Here is a 20,713-nt window from a genome sequence, read left to right as displayed (position 1 = left end):
TCTACAACTCCCTTGTTAGTGGAAGAGCAGGGGTAGACACTGATCTCTTCTCTGTGGCGCCCATTGACAGTTTGCGAGGGAATGGCCTGAAGTTGTGCCAGGGGAGGATTTATTTAAATATTAGGAAAAGGTTTTTCACCCAGAGGGTGGTTGGGCTCTGAAACAGGCTCCCTATGGAAGTGGTCACAGCACCAAGCCTGACAGAGTTCAAGAAAAGCATTTGGCAACGCTCTTTGGTACACGGTGTGATGTTGGGCGCTGTTCTGCGCAGGGCCGGCAGCTGGAACCGGATGATCCGTGCGGGCCCCTTCCCACCCGGCTGTTCTGTGATTCTGTGGCCCCAAGTCCCGCCCGTGTTGCGCTCATTGCGGCAGCGCAGGCGCGGTGCCAGCCCCGGCCCGTCCAGCCTCTTTCAGGCATCAGCCTGCTCTGGTGTGTGGGATTCTCCAGGGGCTGCAGGTGGACCTGTGCTCCACCATGGACCTCCATGGGCTGCAGGGGCACAGCTACCTCCCCATGGTCTGTGCTAGTGGCTGTGGGGGAATCTCTGCTCTGGCACCTGGAGCACCTCCTGCCCCTCCTTCTCCACTCACCTTGGTGTCTGCAGGGCTGCTGTTCCCACATATTCTCGCTCCTCTCTCCAGCGGCAGTTGTGCACGTTTCTTTCTGCGCTATTAGATCTGTTATCCCAGAGGTGATACCACCATCAGCTGATGGGTTTAGCCTTGGCCAGCAGTGGGTCCATCTTGGAACCAGCTGGTGTTGGCTTTGTAGGACATTGGGGAAGCTTCTGACAGCTTCTCGCAGAAGCCACCCATGTAACTGCCCGGCTACCAAAGCCTTGCCATGCAAAGCCAGTGCTGTACTAAGGAGCTGTGACCAAGGAATTGTTCCTGTCTGATTGTTTTAGTTTCAGAAGCTGGGATAGCAATTTTTTTTAGATAATACAGGGTTCACAGTACATCAGAGATTAAAAAAAAAAAAAAGATAGGCAGTAATTGTGATCTAAAAAACTATCTAGCCTTTTCATAGGATTTTAAAATACTTTCTGAAGAAATTCCGTGTCAGCAATAGTGTTGATTTTTCAAAAACTCAGAGGATTCAGAATTGCTTCAGACACTCTTGAACTCTATTACTGGTATAACAAATGATATTTGGGTCTTATAATGCCAACTGTTAAAATAATTCTTTACTAAAGCTATTCTGTTTTTTCTAGGCACCTCCTTTAATATTTGTAATTAAAATGGCAAAAACAGCTGATCCTTCTGAGAAACTGATCATCCACTCCAAAGCTCACAAAGATACCATTCTAGCTAATTTTGAGGAACAAAGGAAAAAGGATTTTCTTTGTGACATTACTCTGATAGTGGAGAATGTGCAATTCAGAGCCCATAAAGCTTTGTTGGCTGCCAGTAGTGAGTACTTCTCAATGATGTTTGTAAATGAGGGTGAAATAGGGCAGTCAGTTTACATGTTGGAGGGTATGGTTGCAGACACCTTTGGAGTTCTGCTAGAATTTATTTACACTGGTTGCCTCTGTGCCAGTGAGAAAAACACAGAACAAATCCTGGCTACTGCAGAGCTGCTGAAAGTAACTGACTTGGTATGGGCCTGTACAGACTACCTGGAAAGCCGCAGCCCAGGTAGTGCATTGCCAGCTCCAGCTGAAAGTGTTGCCTCTGTTGTTGCAAGTGACAGGAAAAATGATGATCCACCAAAGCGAAAACGGGGGCGACCAAGGAAAATCAAGGTTGTCCAGGAAGAAGAAGAAGAAGAATCAGTAGCAAATTCTGCTGAAGATGGGCAGCTGAGAGAGAACAACTCCATGCAAAATGAACAAAATTATATGAAAAAAGACACTGAAGTAGAAGAAACAGTTGCCAGTGAACAGGCTTCAGTGAGGAAAGATGGAGAAGAAATTGAACCTGCTTGTGGCTCAGAGGCTGCTGTTGATCTGTCAGCTGAGAAAGATGAAAACTATGATCCCAAATCTGAAGGAATACAGAGCACTCAGAGCCGTTACAGCAAACGTAGAATAAGGAGATCAATCAAACTAAAAGATTATAAACTTCTTGGGGATGAGGATGAGAAGGGACTGGCAAAGAGAACTGATGGAAAAAGAAAACGTGTGGGTTCTGAAGCTCGCTGTAAAGACTGTGGCAAAGTATTTAAGTACAATCACTTCTTGGCTATTCACCAGCGAAGCCATACAGGTAGGCCTTCACAGACTGCTGCTATTGGGCTAGGTTAGGGGATGTTGCCAAACGCAAGTGACTCTTTTAGTGTTGGTTGTGGACTACAGCAAGAATATCCAAAATAGCGTGCTGGTCCAAATTACGGTGTGTTCTCTGTTTGCTGTTTTATTCTTGTCAGCAGATCTCAGAACCTTTATGTCTCACCTAGATTTCAGGGTAATTAACAATTTCATTGTTTAAGCACTGAGTTATATGGCAATAGCTAAAGAATTCTTTTATTCCTGTGTGATGCTTGCCTCTTTACCACTAATCGAGACTAATTTTTTCAGTAGCTACAACACTGCAGTGCATCTCACTATCAGCTTAGAATATCTAGTGAAAAATTCTGCATCTATTCCTAAAAATGCCATCTTTTGCTTTCAGGAGAGCGCCCTTTTAAATGCAGTGAGTGTGGCAAAGGCTTTTCCCAGAAGCATTCTCTTCAAGTCCATGAGCGGATGCACACCGGGGAGCGGCCGTACACGTGCACCATTTGCAGTAAGGCTCTGACAACAAAGCATTCTCTTCTGGAGCACATGAGCTTACATTCAGGTAAATACTTCAAGGCAAATGTAGCTCTCTGCTGCAGGAATTTGCCTTTCTGAAAAAAAGGTACTTCTGGTCCGTCTTATGTGTGCTGGTTCCACTCATAAGTCACGTTCCACTGAGGGAAACTGTGAGGAGTTCTTTAAAATGGATGGTCAGGAGCAAAATAATGTCAAACGAGACAAACTTTGTATCTGAGAATCTTTTATTGGTAATGAAAACAAACTGAAAAGAGGTTATCCTACTAAAGAGAGCTAGAAAGGACAGAACAAGAGGAAGAAAAATGGGAGAGGAATGGGATGAGAGAGAGGGGAGACAGAGGGAAAAAGAGGGCTTTACCACCAGAGGTCGGGGAGTGCCATCCATGTCCACGAGGTGGGGGGTGTGCACACTGCATGCTGAGCATGGCTCCTGTGGTGACAGATGGCAGAGGCCCAGAGCCCTGGGCCAGAACCCTGGACACACTTGTGGTAAGGATCACAGCAGTGGGCTGGCTCGGAGGTGGGTGGGGTTGGATGCTGGCACGAGGCAGGTAGGGAGTTGGTCAGGGACACGGGGAGGCAGGATAGATTGAGGGCGAGTAAGAGCCAGCGAGGGCAGGGGAGCCAAAAGGCAGGCTAGGGCCAGGGAAAAAGCATAAAACTAAAGAAGCCCTGACTCAAAAGCAAGTTTCAAAAAGTCCCTTGAATCACCAAGCTGCAAAAGCACAGTCTCAAAAAACCCCCAAGCCAAAAGCTCAACTCAAAAAGCAAGTTCAAAAATCCTCGGTGCTTGTGATGCAGTTACATTTCATGGCCCAGCTCCTCCCAAAGTCTGCCTGCTGGCAGGAGACCGCTGGCCCAGTCCAATATCCCAGTGCAGTCCATTGGCAGACACCTTTTGCCATCTGACTGGAGGGTGTCTCTGGGGTACAGTGTCTTCAGTGTTCCCCTGCTGACTGCCTGTCCCATGTGAGACATGAACTGGTTGCCAGGAAAAGTCTCCCCAGAGACAAGGCTTTCCTCCGTCTTTTCCTAGGTGCTTCCTGGACATGGCACATGTACAACCCCTCTCCCATGTGCCTCTGACAACCATTGTTGAGGCAAATCAAAACTGAACTGGCTCCTCACAGCTGACTTTTGTATTTTATTTATTTCCTTATGCTTGCTTTGGACGTGGCTTACATTATAATAAGTGATTTTCTCTACAGGGCAGAAGTCTTTTACCTGCGATCAGTGTGGGAAGTACTTCAGCCAAAAGAGACAGCTCAAGAGCCACTATCGACTACACACAGGTATAACAAGTTTAGGTTAAGGACTTGGCTTAGGATCCATGCTGATTTGTCTTTCTAAAGATTGACTTAAGCTGAAAGTTCTTCCTCAGTTACAGATTTAGTCTGCTACCTTGATGTGTCCTATCTTGGATAGGTATAACAGTGGATAGGGTGAAAAAGACATAATGGTATACAGTAAATGCAATGTGTAAAAACGTGTTTAATTGAGAAAGGCTCTTATGATGATTAAAAATTAGTTACACTGTATTTGACATACAACTTGATTATTTTAGCCCTGCTGCCCATGCTACATAGAAGCTGGGAGTTGTATAAACAATTGTGTCTGCTGCCTGGTGTGCAAATTGCACTGCAGTTGCCCACTGCTTTGGACTAGTAAGGGCATACAAGCTTTAGGAAGTGTTCTTCTCACTTCTGGAGCGGGATGGAGTTACACACAGAGGAAGTGGTGGAGAAAATCAGAATTTAGAAAGCTTCAAGAGAAGGTGTTTTTGGGCAGGAGCAGGTGTCAGTCCCCTCTTTCCTTGTGGTAATACTAAATTGAGAAATAAGAGTGTGACAGTTAAGATAGGGAGAAGGCAGTGAATGACCTTTTGTTTTATCTCTATATTATATCAAAGTGGTTATTTTACAGGAAAGTGCTTTAACAAAGATCACTGAAGAGATACAGGGGATCACTTATGCACTGACACTTTTTTTGTTATTGCGACAAGGCCGTTCACTGCCGGAATGTAACCAGTGTCGTCGCAAATTCATGGATGCAGCTCAGCTAAAGAAACATCTAAGAACACATACAGGTAATGTTGTACCTTGGGTTTTGTGGGGTTTGTGGTTTGTTTTTTCTCGAAGTTACATGGACAAAACTATTTTAGGCAAATTACACTTGTCTCTGTGGAATGAACTTCTGCTCTACTTGTACATAATGATGCCTGTGTTGCTAATAAAGAGATTTGACATCAAGAATGCAGGAGCACAAAAAAGCTTGTGTTACAGCAGCACAGAAGCAGTTCCTATTACAGGAAGAGGGCTTTTTTCCCCAGTTTTATAAAACCTGCTGCAGAAAGTGCCAGTAGCTTTCCCATCACAGAATCCTGGACTGGGAATTCAGTTTGCTGGGAGAGTTGTATTGAGCATGTATCAGGCTTGCAGTGAGCTGAGAAGCAACAGAAAGTGTGTGTCCTAAATGAGTTGGACACCTCTGTCTATGAGGATGGGTGCTTATGAAAAGTGCTGTGACCAGGAAAATAATTATTTCCATTTAGCTTTTACTGTGCCGTAATAAACCAGATGTTGAGAGGAGGTTGGCTGGGAGGGATGATTTAATGCAAGTGCGTCAGAGGATGTTTTAAGAGATTTAGAGGGCAGGCTGGTAATGAATCACTGGATAACAGAGATAAAAATGTTGATCTATCCTCTCATAATAGCAAGGCATAAACTTCATAAAATACTTCCCTTTGAAGAGTAAGTTCATAAGGTGACATGTGAATAATTTTGTCTTTTAGAGTAATTAGAAACAGTGGCAATTGTTTCCTCACAAAATCAAATTATTCTTAAGTGTGTTGTTTGCAGTTGTAATACATAACTCATTCTCAAGCATACTTTATCTCATTCATTTCCTTCTCTTTTCTAAGCGAAAAAGATTTAAATTTTCTGGGATATGCTGAGGTCAAAACTTGTGCTTCTGGGAGCTTTTAGTTATCCAGAATAGTGCTAGCCTGTGATACTTACATAATTTTGTATTGAGGAGAACTCAGTGTTGACACATGCAAGAGTTTTGTATCTGAAGCTGACAGAGCTCTCTAAATGTAGTGGGAAATGAGTTTGGGGTGGGAAATGAGAAGAGGAAGCTTACTAGCAAGGTAAGTTGCAAAAATATATGAGCTAAGCTGATTTTTAGCAGAAACTGCCTTGCAATATATTTTGCTACTACAAAAGACAGGCAAGATACCAGTATTAATTATGTAGAAATAATAATTCATCTGTCCCATCTCAAAAGCAAAGTAAAATTCCAAGGCATTTGGGGGACAGGTATTAACATAGATACAACTGTTCTCCTTTGGCAGCAGTTTGGTAACACTGTGTCATAATACAGTCTACTTGGGAAGTTACTCCTGTTTTCAGTAGCAAGCTGGGACTGGGTGATCAGAGGTCCCTTCTGACAAATGTTTCTTGTTCTCTCATCCTTTATCCATGCCCTCCAAATTCACATGAAAGCTGGTAAGCATTGCAGTTCTATGCTAAATGGGAAGCTTCCTTGGAAACTGGCTGCTGCCCAATCCCTGGGTTTGGTGTGCTTTGATGGTATGAATTACCACAGTGGTGATCTGGATTCTCGTGTCTGGTGTCTTAAAGAGCCTCAGTGCTACAAGGATTTGTTATGGTGTGAATTAGGATTTGTTTTGGTTGGGTAGTATCTGTTTCTTGTGAACCTTATAATTTAATTTGGCCTCTCTGCTTCTACTCAATTATACATCAGAATTCCAAATGCACTAAAAAAACTCCCAACAAATAAACAAAAAATCCCCATACAAACTCACATTTTATTTAACTCATGATAATTTAATTTTTTTCTAACTGGTGTTTCCAGAATATCATAGGCCTAGTGTGATGAAGCCTTATAGAAAGCTAGGCAAGTTGTTAAGATAATGGATTAATTTTCCCAAACTTTGGAAGTTTGGGCTTACTCACCTGGATGGTGCTGCATGTGAACGTGGCATTAATGCCAGGGTTCAGGGACAGCCTTTTTCAGAGCATTTCTGTTCCCTGTGGAACACCCACATCTGTGCCATAGGTACAGCTTTTTGTTGCTTTGGGGGCTTGGATCACCTAATTCTTCATCTTCAAAGGGTAGAAATGCTAGAAATGTCATACCCTCATTTTGACTACTGAGTTCATTCAGTTTTGGATATCTGCTGAACCATGGCAGAAGCGTGAGGAGCCAACAGTGTTCACTTGACACTGTGTATGGTAAAATACAAAATGTTTTTAATGAACTGATGAAAAGTGCTGTTTCAAAAGTGAAGTCACATTTCTTTTTGATAGGTGAGAAGCCCTTCACTTGTGAGATTTGTGGCAAATCATTTACAGCTAAAAGTTCACTTCAGACTCACATTAGAATTCACAGGTAAAGTATGTCTTATTTTCATTACATTCTTTTAAAATGTAATTCTACTCTTATAACTAGAAGTAGTGCTTGTTTCACTATAGAACAGTCAGGACTTGTTTGCGTTTTGAATGATTGTTAAAAACGTAACATTTTTGTTTAATCTATGTAAGGAAAAAATTGGTAGTGAAAAGTACTGAAGTCCTAAATGCTCATGTGCCAAGGTATTGTTAGTCTTCTTTGGTGTTTCGTGTCTGTTCACTGACAATGTACTTAACTGCTATGCTATTTTTGTGAAAATTTTGCTGTAGGTTTTGTTTGAGAGCTGAACAGTAGCCATGGTGTATCAAGGTTGTCCTGTTGCCCTGTGAGCTATCCTGTCTCTTTAACAGCATTAGTTGTCTTTTACCCCTGTCAGTGCAATGCATCGCGTAAGGACATGTTAGATTTTAAATCACTGGAGAACTGTTGTCTAAGAAAACATTTCCAGTAAATTTTTTTTCCTTTTGACGCGGCAGAAAGTTAGGATTTGAAAACTTCTTTTTGTTTTTAAGCCCATACTGTTAATGAATGTTCTTAAAATGGTCAGTGCTTAGAATTGTGCAAAGTTGTTGCATTCTTGTCAAGGTCTAGCAGCATGGAGCTTGTACCTCTGGTTTTATGAGAGGAAGGCAGTTATCTCTGTAGCTCTGAGTATATAACAGTTTGTGAAGTCAAATAGAGATAATCAGGAGGTCAAATAGAGGATCATTTAACACTACCCTTTAAGTACTTACAATTTAGAAAAACAATGTAATCATTTAAGTATTTTATTACAGAATAAGTTTCAGAAAGCAGCATTGTCAAAGTGAATATTTTAATGAGATCAAATTCTTTCCTTTTTCAGAGGAGAAAAGCCATATTCTTGTGATATATGTGGAAAATCCTTCTCCGATTCCAGTGCTAAGAGAAGACATTGTATCTTACACACAGGCAAAAAGCCTTTTGCCTGCCCAGAATGTAGTTTGCAGTTTGCTCGTCTGGACAACCTGAAGTCTCATTTGAAAATTCACAGCAAGGAAAAGCAGTTTCAGGAAGCCAGTGCCACCCCGAGCACCAACGCTCATCCGGAAGAAGTGAGAAACATTCTCCAGCTGCAGCAGTACCAACTTGCCACCTCGGGAGGGCAGGAAATTCAGCTGCTGGTAACAGATGCAGTACACAACATCAACTTCATGCCCAGCCACAATCAAGGCATCAGTATTGTGACTGCAGAAAATGCCCCCAGCATGACGACAGAGCAGGCTGCAAACCTTGCGCTCCTTGCGCAGCCGCCGCAGCAGCTGCAAAACTTGTTGCTTTCAGCTCAGCAGGAGCAAGCAGAACAAATTCAAAGTATCAATGTGATTGCAAACCAAATAGAGGCTGCCCAACCTGAACAAATGCATGTCATCACTCTTTCCAAGGAAGCGCTAGAACATCTCCATGCTCATCAAGGACAAAATGAACAAATCCACTTGGCGGGATCTTCGCATCCAGCTCAGCACGTGCAGCTGGCTCAGGAATCAAGTCAGCAGTCTCACTCTAGCCACAATACAGTTCCTTCCCATCAAGTCAGTGAAGAACAGAATCAAAGTGTACTTGTTTCTGAATCCCATCAGCAGCCTCTGTCAGTAAATGAGTCATCTCATGAGCATCCTATCCAAGATCAGGCTTTCTGAAATGCTTATAAGCAGAGGGCTAGGCCAGAAAATGCTTCTCATCCAAGCAGAGATTACACATCACACATGGGGTTTTTGCAACATAAGCTATCCAAAGATGTGTTTCTTGATGATTTTGGATGAGTGACTCAATTTCCTTAATGATATTTGTTTTAGACTACTTTGTTTTTCTGGATTGGTATTTCTTTACCATACTTAGTCTTCACAAGTATCTCATAAGCAATTAAAGGGCGGTTTTGTGCCTCATACACATCTCTGCCTCCTGAGGAGATATTTAGCCCTTATTTGTATTTCTGAGTGACTCTTCCGAGAAGTTCACCTGACTGGTAGGAGAACAATGTTTAGGACAACTGCGGATCACAAAGTACTTCTCTGACAAACTTAGCACTATACCTGAGCTGCTGTCAAGCGAAGACAACCAGTACTTTTTGCAAAGCTAACACCATATTTCTTATGTTTAATGAGCTTTCTCTCTGCAGGTTAATGTATAATTCTCTATGTAATCATTCCCTGAAGTGCATTATGAGTTACTGACTACCAAATTCATTTGGTTTGGGTTGAAACTGTTGCAGCCTTTAACTAGCCCCAAATCTTTCCTCCTGTTTACTATGTGCTGTATACATTTTGCTCCTCAGCAACATTTAAGCCATTGCACTTGAATATTGGCAATGAGATGTGATGGTTACACTGGAGAACTGAAACCCCACCGATTCTGCTCTGTTAGTTCTGCCTCTCATTCTCTGTGACTGTGGGCAAGGTAGTTGACCTCTGTGCCTTATTTCATCATCTAGCAAGTGGGGATAGTGTTCACACACTCTGCCAAGCACTTTGAAGAGCTCTTGATGTTGAAAGCACTGTCTGTTGAAGTGCAGAACCCTATTCCTGACAGGATTCTGTCTAAGCTTAGGAGCCACTGTATATTTAAAGTGTTATTTTTTGTACTTTTGAGAAAAGAACGTAATCTTACTTTAATATATGTTAAGACTGATAATTGCTTATGTGAGAATTCAAACAATGAAGAGCATCACTTCAGAGCATAACAAGTTACATAAATGGGGCACATCACATAAAGTTGTACAGCTATTTTTGGTGACTAAATTAGATGTGTACAGATTGTTTTCAATGACTGACTGCTAACAAAAAAAGATTTGACATCGTAATAAAATGCCTTGCCAAAATACATGCTTTCTGTTTTCAGGTTTGACTACTGGTAACACCTTTGCATTGGTGTGCTAAAATCCAGATAAAATGCCACTGTTACTTAAAAGAACATACTCAATTGTCATTTCAGCTTTAAATTGTCATACTTGTGATTTACATGGATGTTTTATGTTACAACAAACAAAAAATTCTAAAAAACGTGGTGAATTTAAAAGCAAAATTATCCACATTTTTTATAAAATCCTTTGTTCCAAGTCCAGACTACTTGGCCTGCTCCTGACTGCATGCTGCAGAAGTTTGGCTAAGTATCTCCATGTCATCAAAATACTGGATCACTTTTATATAAATAGATCATGATAAGGGTAGACAGTGGAATAAATATCATGATAAGGGTAGACAGTGGAATAAATCAAAAAAAAAAAAAAAAAAAAAAAAAAAAATCCAAAAAGTAACATCCCACAGCAAAGGTGTTTAGGCTTTTCACATTTCCTGTCAGAATGGAGAAATGAAATTTGCATCCATTCTGCTACCAAAGTGAACCAGAATATTCTGCAGTTCTGCCTGAGAAGCCTGAAGTCTAGGTGTTCTAAGAGCAGATAAATAAATATAGTAAAGCCTGTTACAACACTTATGACAATCTTGCTGATTAATTATATAAGCTTACAATAAATATTCTGGCAGTTTAATCCTAAAATTTCTGCTTTTATCTAAAACATTGTACAGTGCACCCAGACTGTCTGGTCATAAGTTTACAGGAACCTGCACAGAATTCATTGTCTGCCATATATCTGCGAATCCTGAAATGCTTAAAAACAAGTTACAAGCTAAATTCTGAGGCTACCAGAAAAGGAACTGTTCAATACTTTTCTTCTTTGAACTTTGTTTTGTTCATTGTGCAGTTATCCTTGCAGGGTTCAGTTCCATGCTGCAGTTAAACACGGGAAACTTCCACATACTGATTTCTCAGTGCTTTCCCTTTAACTAAAAAACCTGAAGTTTGGTGTTTGGAACTTTGTTTTGCTTTTCTGCAGATTACCAGTGAAGAAATGAGCTGCTGTGAATAGCAGGGCAATGACTAATCTTGCACCCTGCATTGCTTAAGCTGTCAGCACATATTGTAGCTTGCACTCAAGAAGCTGGCGTGGCTTCTCATATCAACAAATGTTGCTCTTTGGACGCCATTTGCTTTCTTTCTAGTGAATGCCTTTCTGTTAAAAGATGGAAATGAATCCTTTTTCTGTGTGTACATTTTTAAGGCTTCAGCTGAAGTCTAGGATTGCTTTGAATTAGAAAGGAAACCACTTCAGCTTTGTTTTTCAGTCCAGCTGCCACTAATAATGATTTAGGGAAAAAATGCATCCCTTAGAAACTATGTTTCAGAACAGCTCTCTAAATATCTTAACTCCTTAGCCAGTAAACACCTTAATTTCTCTTTTTCTCACATAGACTAATCCTAACAAATCCGTCTCGCTGCTTTCTATGTTAAAATGAGATTAAGGTTTTAGACGTAAATGCAGGGCAGTAAGAGGACTACAGAAAGATCTGGGTTTGTAAGCATTTAACACCATTATGTGTTACCTCTGCTCAATTTGTAAGTTACCCAGTGTAGTTGAACTCTAATAGGATCTCACTTTTTTTTTTTTCCCAAATGCACGTTTACCAGATTTTGGCTTTTTCTGAAGACTTTGGTTGGTTCTCCAGGTGCAAGTTGAAACAAATCCCCAAGAGGTAAAGCAAACACACTCTGGAGCCTGTATTTTCCTGTTGTGTGTGTAATTCCCCTGCTTGACTTTCCAGTCCAGCATCTTGGGTTTTGATAAATGAGTATCAGAGTATTTATTTCGTATGGGCTGTAAAAGCAAATTACCCTGCCAATAGGAAATGAAAGTGCTACTAGGGATTGTACAGCAATTTTCTCTTAGCATCTAAGAGGGAAAGGAGAGGATTCTGCCTCATGACAAACTCTTTCCAACTGAATGCCTATTCACAGGTTAAAATTAAGGATATTGAGCCTGGCATTGATCTTGCCAGTTGTTGAGGAAAGAGTTTTGCTTGCATTTCTTTGTTTGAAAGACTCGTTTCAGTGTTGTAGCTGGTTAGTCATCGTGGTGAAGGTCATGGTTGGTGTTTGCTAATACCTATCCTGGTGTGCTTGGATGTGGGGTTTTATAGTCTTTTCCCACTTCACCTTAACTGTGGAAGCTAGTACGGGATTCATTCCTAATCACAAACCCTGTGCCTGTGTGAGCACAGCAGCTGGGTACGTTTCCTGTCTCCCTGTGTCTCCCAGTACCCTGTGTGAGTATGGTTATCCCAGAGAAGCGAGTCTGAGCTGGGAGTGCCTGGGAGGAGGCTGGTTTGCACAGCGGGCGTGCCCCGGCGGGTGGGAGCAGCCAAGGCTCCTTCCTGGGCATGCTTATCTTCACATGGGCAGGAGTCCATCCATGCAGGCCTTTTTCCTAGTCCTTTTGAGCACTGCAGGTTCTCACTGAGAGCAGAGAAGGAAGAAGTAATGCCTACTCTCAGAGCTATGATTTCAGGACCTGTTTTACTTAGTCATTAGAGACTAATTAAAGAGTCTGCTTCTTGCAGAGTTGCAGTCCCATGAGCTACAACAGTTCTCTATGTTCTATCCCTTTTCAGATCCTCTGTAAAACATGGTGAACAATAAATGGTTTTCCACAGCTGAGGGACTACTGATCATATCTGTTCCAAGCAATTCTTCCAAATGGAAAGACCCATCTAGGCATATTCTCAGCATCTCACTGTAGTACGCTTACTGGTCATTTCTGGCTAATATTTTAATCCTATCTAATTGAAAGTATCTTTGGAATAGCAGGAAGCAGACTTTTGCTTTAGTTAGCAAACTTCCTACCCTGTCCTGCAAATTTTTCTGGCATGAGGAAGAATTTCCCTGTGTGAGTGACTGAATGTACTGCAACACATTGCCCAGAGAAGTTGTGGAGTCTCCCTCACTGCAGGGAGAACTGTCTAAACAAAATCCTGTGCTGTGTGCTCTGGGATGACCCTGCTTGAACAGGGAGGTTGGACCAGATGACCACTGTGGCCCCTTCCAACCTGACCCATTCCATGATTCAGTGATTTTACTTGCCCTTCACCAAGATGTCTCTCGGTGACCCCTAGCAGCTCTGCTTTAGTACCATCATGTAGGAGTCTCTCTCAAATACATGTGTATGTGCTTATGTATAATTTTTTTTAATTAATTTTGTCTGCTTTCTCTTCTGCTTCTCAGTTTTTTTCAGATGCTATTTTGGACTGGAAGGAACTGAAACAGCTGCAGCTGCACCAGGTGGAGAAGTTTGGACCAAGAAAACCCTCTAAGAATCACACAGAAGCAAAACTCTTGGGTCTTATGTCAGGGTGTGTGTGCATTCTTCAAAGGACTTCAAGTTTCCAAGAGCATTGCTGCACAACCTTTGAAAGGCTTTCAGGGTCGTTGTTTAAAGGTGCTGCACAACCTCGTGTGCTTTCCATATTTTCCTTTGTGGTAATTGTTTTCCTCTCTGAACTGAATCATAGCACATCTGCCACAGCTGGCAAGCTAATTCACATCTAACTATTGCCACCCACAGAACAGCTATCCTCATGTGAGTACTACAAACAGAACAATATCATGTTGTCATAAAGAGGTAATAAATAGAGTCTAAAATTAATATTAGTCACCCAGTTCAGGATTTTAATATGTCATTTTCATAATTGGTAACCTGCTGAATGGAATTTAATGCACCTGAATCACCAAGTGGTGAGAAAAGAAGTGGAGAAATAAAAAGCAGAGTAGATTGAGACAACAAGTAATTGGTGGTTCTTGGCATGCTCTTTTTATAAAAGAAACCCAACATAAATTTTCAGAAAAATAGTCCTCTTACACTTTTTAGGCTAATCATTGATTTTCTTTTTTATTTTTACTGTCAGGTGACTATTATGTTTATAGTTATTTCCCTTTCTTGCCCACAATGACAGTAAGAATGTCTAGAAATTATCAGTTTAAAAAAAAAGTAATTTTTTTCAAAGAAAAAGGATTAATGGGAGCCAGTCCTATGTATGTGCAGAATTAAATTTCAATAACAGAATTTCTTGTGTGTAAATTCAAGCACATTGACAAAATGAATACATCAATCTCAGGATTTTTTTTAAAAATTATGTGTAGTGGATTGCTCTGGGTTTAATCCTTAAATGCTGTGCTGCAAAAAGGAGCAAAGAGATGTTTCAAAAAGCCCAATAAAATTCAGTTGTATTAATCTGTATCAAGGTAAAAATATGGACGTAGGGAAGAATAGATAGCCAAGACAGTATTTTCTGAAGCTGATTTTATATTTGACTCTGGGTATGCTGCTTCTGCTCTGGACTTTACATACGGCTGCTATAGACTTTTTTTGGCTATAGCAAAAGCCATATGGTCTGGCTACCAAAATTAGATTCTGCTTAGCTTACAGCCTACAGAGGCTCCAGCAGCTGTGCTGCCGACCTTTGAGAGGGGGAAGGAAAGGGCTTTCCTTTGCATCACTCAGTCACAGCCCGCAAAACATCCTTGCATTTGCATGTGCTGCTTGCAGTTACCTACGGTCACACCTCAGCTCATCTGCTGCCACCCAGGACCTGGCTGTGAATTAAAACTGCCTTGTCTTACCATTTTAAGATGTTTCCTTGTCCAAACTGTTTTGTCTGCCTCATTTTTCTGCATTTTTTCAGCAGGAGAACATCATCACATGAAATTATAATATCTTGTGCATGGATCTTTCAGGCAAGGGAGCAGCTGTGGTAGCTAAACATTGAGAATCTGGTCTTCTTTAGTCTCTGATATTGTGAGGATGGAGCTCTTCAAATGCAGCAATGCTGCAAATCCCAACAAACTCTTAAAAATGCATTGCCTTAATGAATCACTGTAGGAAACTACCACTGAGCCAGACCGGAGAGACTTCAGGGCTACCTGGAGGAGGCCCATCTGCAACCTGTGATTTCTTTCTCAGTCTGGGTTTTTTATAGACACTGTAATTTAGCAACACTTAGCTCAGACCTTTTTGGTTCTCACTCTGTGGTTATGTAAAAATGTATCACTTTATAAAGCCAGTGGGATATACAGTTGGGGGAAAAGTGCACATTGTTATTAAAATGAGAAATCTGTTTGTTTGGGGTTATTTTTAATTCAACATAGGTTTGTTCTGCATGAAAATCACAACCGTCTCATCTGCAACAGGACTTTGACACGTGAAAGTTCAGAGATGAAAAGTGACCTGACCCCGCTGTGCTGATGGAAGCCTGAACTGAACCTGCAGCTGTCCCACAAAGCAGCTTTTGCACATGCTGCATGAGCCAGAAGAGAGCAAAGCTGCCGCGGTGGCACAAAGCTTTGCTGTGGGAGCCGCGAGCCCTCTGGAACTGCTCCGTGCACGCGCTGCCGGCGGGAATGATGTCTCAGCAGTGCCCAGCAAATACAGCTGTGGGTAGGAGTTTCTGCATCAAAAGGAGGCACACACTTTACACAGGGTGTAATTAAGCTGTAAATCTCATTGCCGCAGAAATTTGTGGATGCCAGACTTTCACATTTCCCTGAAAAGCAAAGAAATTCAAATGGAAAAGAGCTGCCAGGGGGAATTAAACACAGAGATACCAGGAATCCCTTGAGCAGGGGCTCACTGGAGGCTGGGAGTGGAGTGGGGAAGCAGTTCTCTCATGTTTGCTTTTACTTACCACTTTTTGCTGGGCAATTGCTATTAGCAAGAGTCTCTTCATCCTTTAAGTATTACTGACAACATCCATCAAGAGCTCTGAAAAGAGCTGGCTTCAGTCCTCTGCTCTGCCACATGCTTTCTGTGTAACCTGCTTTTCCTTCCTTCAGGGGAAAACAGAAATTGGAGCATTTTCTAACCTCCCACAGGGTTGAAAACTGCTTACATTAGGCTTGGGAAGTGCTTAGAAATGCAGGGTAGGGTGTGGGCTGGTGTCTGGTGTTGCCGTGGAACTGGGCCCTGTTGACAGACTCAAACTCAGGGTGGCCAGACTGCCACGGCCGCACGGTGGATGCCGATGGCAGTGATGGTGGTGGGGCTGCTCCAGCATCTGGTTTTCCATGTGACCAAATTTATGGCAGAGGTGACCCCTTGGGCTTCAGCCCCAGCACAAGTTTGGAAGCCGCAGGGAGTGGTGAGGGCTTGAAGCAAATGAATAAAATCTATGTAGTCCATAAAAGCAATCTAATATTAAGTTTGCTACTGTAGAGGACTAAGATAACTGGACTATGTCTAAACAATGTAGCAAAACCAGACATTAAAAAAAAAAAAAAAAAAAAAAAAAGAAAATATCAGTTTTCCTTAGTGCCTCATTCAGCTGAGCAGGAATTTCACTCTTATCAATTCTCCTTTCTTAGACAAGTTAGTGGCCTTAACTTACCAAAAAATGACAGCTGGATTTTCATCCTTCTTTCTTCTAACCTTACTCCCTCTGACAGATGCCCTTCTTTGGGGCACTGCTTCCGTGGCTCAGCGCTGCCACTGCCATAGCTCTCCCAGCAGGAGATGCTGGACCTTCTCAGAGCAGCAGCAGTTAAGCACACTGCAGGAAATAATTAATAGAGAGACTGTCTTCTGGAATGGAAGCAGGGTTCCGCCCAAAGGTCTGTCAAAATTTCAGTAGTGAAACAAAGATGGAAGCAGTTGTTCCCCCAGGCTGATGGGCAACCCACATCTCTGACCTCAGCTGAGCTGCTCACTGAGAGCCCTGTGACAAATGCCTGTGATAACCATGGTCTCTGATGCTTACTTTTATCTACCCTGCAGATACTATAACTGGAAAGGGAGATGAAGGAGAGTCAGTTGATGGTCCTACTTTTGAAGGTATGTTTCCCCATCTATCTGACTGTGCAAATGGTGAATTTCCACAAAAATCAAGTTGTTGATCTGATCTTATTCACATAACCTGGGAACTGCTTTTCATCTCCCTTAAAGCAAAAGGTTTGGTTTTCAGTCAGAATTATAATCTGCTTGTATTAGCAGAAGAGACTGCTTTAGTGAAAACACTTTTTGATCTGTCACCTTGTCTCTGTCCTCTTATGTTCCCTATCTGAGGCTCAGCTCCACCAGCCCCTTGTCCTTGCCTAAATGAGGGATGATGGTCACCCACTGCCTATTTCAAATACTCACCTTTGTGGACAGGACCCTAGAAATGCAGAAGTAGATTAGCTACAGATCTCCAGGCACACCTACCACCTGTTTAAATGCTTTTAAAGTAACTGAAAAGTCAGCTTTAACTCTAGATTTCCTGGACCTCAGGCAACTTCTCAGGCTTGGGCAAGCATTAGGCATTGCTGCCAGCAGCCTCAACTCTGTGGGTGGAAGGGGACTTCTGAGTCTCATAAAACCCTGAAAGTCGAGAAATTACAAACATGACCTAAATTTAACAGAAAATGTTCCCTCATACTGGCATAAAGTAATAAAATGTAAATAAAAAAAGAACATTCTAACTTCTAACTTAAGAAAAACAACTCATATAATTGACATAAGCATTTGGGATTTTCTGTTTAGATTAAATGCTACCCATTAAGACATTTTATGACAGTTAAAGCACTTTTGAAAATTATTTATGCTCCCTTATATAAAAGCTTTCCCACTGGCAATGTTGCAAACCGTTTGAGCAGGCTGGGCAGCAGCCAGCGCTGAGATCAGAAATGCCAAGTGCAGCTGAAAAGTTTCTTTCCCAAGATGCTGAAGAGTCTGCCTGTGAGGAGAATCTGCTCTCACCTCAAGGTCTCAGGTTGGATGGAGCAAAATGTAGTAGCACTGGCAAGCAGGAAAGCTGCTGGAGGTGGAAGCCTGGTGTGTGGGATTTAAGGCACTAAATGCTATGAGCTTCTTGGAGTGGAAAGAAAAAGGCAAAAGTCACTTCTTTGATGCTGGAGCTCCTGGAACAGGAGCAAGCCCAGGCTCCCAGGGCATACTTATCTCTGAGAACAAAACATGAGCTGGTATTGGAAAAAAAACAGGACTGGCTGTTGAATTGTTTCCAAGGTGGGTGTCACCAAGGACTTAAAATTTTATGAATCCTCTTTTCCAATGATGTTATCCAATGTATTTGTGCTAGACCCCATCTTGCACCTTTTGCACCTTCTGTTTGGGTAAAAATTGTCATTTTTAATGACCCATAGATTTACTTGATTTACACATCAGGTAGAAACAAGTTTGCGTGTACCCAGGGGAGCTGTGGCAGCTCACATGAACTGTTTGACTACAGCTCCATCATCCTCCTCCAGGAGGATGCTTTCCCTGTGCTACTCAGGAAAGAAGCTGCCATGTCGTGTGGGAAGGAGACAATATACCAAAAACTGCTTCAGTAATTTTAAGGTGGATTTCATTTGGAATCCGTCAACCTTGAACATGTCCCTGCAAGAGTTTTGTTACCCATATTGCACATAGTCCATGTGTTGATGCATTAAAGGAGGAGATTGCTACTTGCTCTCCCCCTATTTAATTAGAAGTTGCTTTCCACCCTTAAGAAAGGTGTTCCCTTCTGTATGCCTTTCTATTTTAAGGCTTAGATTGCTTTCCCGATACTTCCCGCAAACCTACTTTACCCTGAGGGCAGAGGACAAATAACTTCGATATCTGAAAAGGGTGGGAGATGCCTCTGTCAGCCAATAATATTCTGGGAGATTCCATGCTTGGCACGTGTCTGGGCACTGCAACCAGCACCTGCTGGAACTAATGGGACACAACCTCATTTTACTGTAATGGGATGAAAGGACAGAGGCAATTGCACAGAACTGCTGGTATGGGAGCATCGTGTCAAAGGACAAAACATCCCACTCCAAAATTAGTCTGCTGGAGTAATTTTGCAAGCCACAAGGCAGCAGCCAAAGTAACTGTTCAGTTAAAATTTAACTACTGTTTTTATGAATCATTTTCTGAGAAAGGATCTCAAACAAAGCAAGAAGAATAAAAAAAATCAGAGAAAAAATCTAAATATTTCTTCACTTTCCTTAAAGCTTGTTGAGAACTTGATGGGGCTCTTGACTGCTCAGTGTGATCCGGTCAGATGGTGATGGAGGATGACAGGATCAGTGGATCCCCTGCTCCCCCCCACCAAAGCCAGGCTCCTCTCTACAGAAAAGGAAGTCAAGTCCTTGCCATGATCCCCCAAGCCCAAGCACACCTAATGCTTGCTTCTCCCCAGTCATTACCCTTGAGAGTCATTTCTTTTCTCTCTCACAAATCCTTTCCCAGGCAGAGTGGAGGATCCTCTTCACCTCCTCACAGCTCTCACTCCCATTGCTTGCTTCCTCTCCTCACCCTGGAAAAAATCTTCTACTCTAGGAGCACTCTGGCCTCCTTGACTCAGTATCTGCCCTCCATTTATTCAGCTCTGTCATTTCATTTAGATAAAGAAGTATCCTGCCCGCCCTCCTGTGCAAGTTGCCAAGGGCTGGGAGCAGCTGTGTATCCCACCCCAGCCAGCCATGTCCCGCCCTCACAGCCCTGACTGTGCTCACAGGAGCCTTGTCCTCTGCCACTGGCAGTGGCACGAAGGGAGGCAGAGCTGAGCCTGTGCTTGGAGCATCCCCTCTTCTTCTACCTTCCTCATCCGTACAGTGGCAGCAATCACAAGCAGCCATAGGGAATTGCCACGATCAGTATCTTGAGCTACTCTGGTGAGAGTCATTACAGACCAACAACAGAGATCCAGAGTGCTTTTTTATGGGTACATTTTCATTAGCTTCTTTACTTGCTAAAAAATGGATTTAAACCAGGCTTTGCTGGCATAAGACTCAGTGAAAGCTCTGAGGGAAAGGAAAAAGGTGAGTGTGAAAGAAGGAAAGGGAGCTTGAGGGAGCTGGTACAAGGGACTTGTACAGTGAATAGCAGCAAAGGGAGCACCACAACTGCAGCCCTTCATCCCCCAACTCCTTCCCTAGATGAAAGCTTCTCCATCTATCACAAAGCAAGAGGAATCCCCGGGATGGCCAACAAGAGTCACCATAGGAATAGTTCACAGTTCCACATCACCTTCTGGCCAGCTCCCCACCTGGACAAGAAATATGTTACTCAAGCAAGAAAACCCTATGGCAAAACCAAGGAAGCTGCCAGGGCATCTCCAGGACCACAGGTTACAAACTCGTGGCTGCAGAGCTCAGTGTCAGCTCAAGGTGGGCCCTGACAGACAGGGAGGTGTTTCCCAAAACCTCCAGGCTCTGCTCTGCCCTCACAAGCTGAAAAACCTTGTTTTAGCAAATGCAGACTGGAAGTTTGTTCTCACTAGGTTAACATAAAGGACCAGCCTGTTAAAATTTTTAGATTTTCAGGAATGTAATAAACAAGAATATTGCTTTGAGCAGTTTGCTTGATGGAAGAGAACAAAATATTTAAGCATTAACACAGAGAGAACAATTCATAGTGTTGTTTCTATGTTACCACACCATGCAGAAAGACAGCGTCTTTAACAGTAGCAAAATAGCATAACTTTCAAACCTACAGAGAACAAACCAAAAGCTGCATATATTCACAGCCAGCGACATTCACTTCAAGTTGCTGCCTTGCCACTGGCTCTGTGCAATCTGAAAGGTGTAGGATCCATGACCTTATAGCCAGGCCCTCCTAAAACTGAGTGGGAATTTAATCCTGAGGAAGCAAAAAGAAGCCACAGTGTACAACAAGGACAGCCAAGCAGTTTCCAGGCTCTGCTCTGTTCAGAT

General features: G+C 42.4%; 1 protein-coding gene across 7 annotated transcripts; it reads left to right on the top strand.

Annotated features, from left to right (window-relative positions):
- The first annotated feature begins 1,081 nt into the window (after window positions 1-1,081).
- ZBTB24 (zinc finger and BTB domain containing 24) lies at window positions 1,082-19,933 on the top strand. 7 transcript variants are annotated; one of them, XR_005956020.1, is made up of 11 exons: window positions 1,082-2,213; window positions 2,619-2,786; window positions 3,970-4,053; window positions 4,764-4,847; window positions 7,093-7,174; window positions 8,040-9,610; window positions 11,678-11,742; window positions 13,268-13,622; window positions 15,230-15,476; window positions 16,809-16,865; window positions 19,010-19,933. XR_005956020.1 is itself a non-coding variant. In XM_041478088.1 (6 exons), exons 1-6 carry the CDS (start codon window positions 1,244-1,246, stop codon window positions 8,851-8,853), a joined length of 2,202 nt encoding a protein of 733 aa, XP_041334022.1. In that variant the 5' UTR covers window positions 1,082-1,243; the 3' UTR covers window positions 8,854-10,394. The 7 variants fall into 7 exon arrangements, 2 of the variants coding, with proteins under 2 accessions (XP_041334022.1, XP_041334023.1); XR_005956021.1 differs by lacking the exon at window positions 19,010-19,933 and adding an exon at window positions 17,666-18,998 and having other exon boundaries at window positions 15,230-15,472; XR_005956019.1 differs by lacking the exon at window positions 19,010-19,933 and adding an exon at window positions 17,666-18,998.
- Window positions 19,934-20,713: the final 780 nt, after the last annotated feature.

This window comes from Pyrgilauda ruficollis, unplaced genomic scaffold (genome assembly GCF_017590135.1).
Source record: "Pyrgilauda ruficollis isolate IOZ18807 unplaced genomic scaffold, ASM1759013v1 scaffold43, whole genome shotgun sequence".
NCBI classification, from domain to species: domain Eukaryota; kingdom Metazoa; phylum Chordata; class Aves; order Passeriformes; family Passeridae; genus Pyrgilauda; species Pyrgilauda ruficollis.
This window is presented reverse-complemented; position numbering and strand designations above follow the sequence as displayed.

Excerpts from the sequence above, each read along its gene's own strand:
- ZBTB24 (XM_041478088.1), top strand. The coding sequence starts at position 1,244 with ATGGCAAAAACAGCTGATCCTTCTGAGAAACTGATCATCCACTCCAAA. Across the intron at positions 2,787-3,969 it reads GCACATGAGCTTACATTCAG|GGCAGAAGTCTTTTACCTGC; the intron begins GTAAATACTTCA and ends TTTTCTCTACAG. Across the intron at positions 7,175-8,039 it reads ACTCACATTAGAATTCACAG|AGGAGAAAAGCCATATTCTT; the intron begins GTAAAGTATGTC and ends TTCCTTTTTCAG.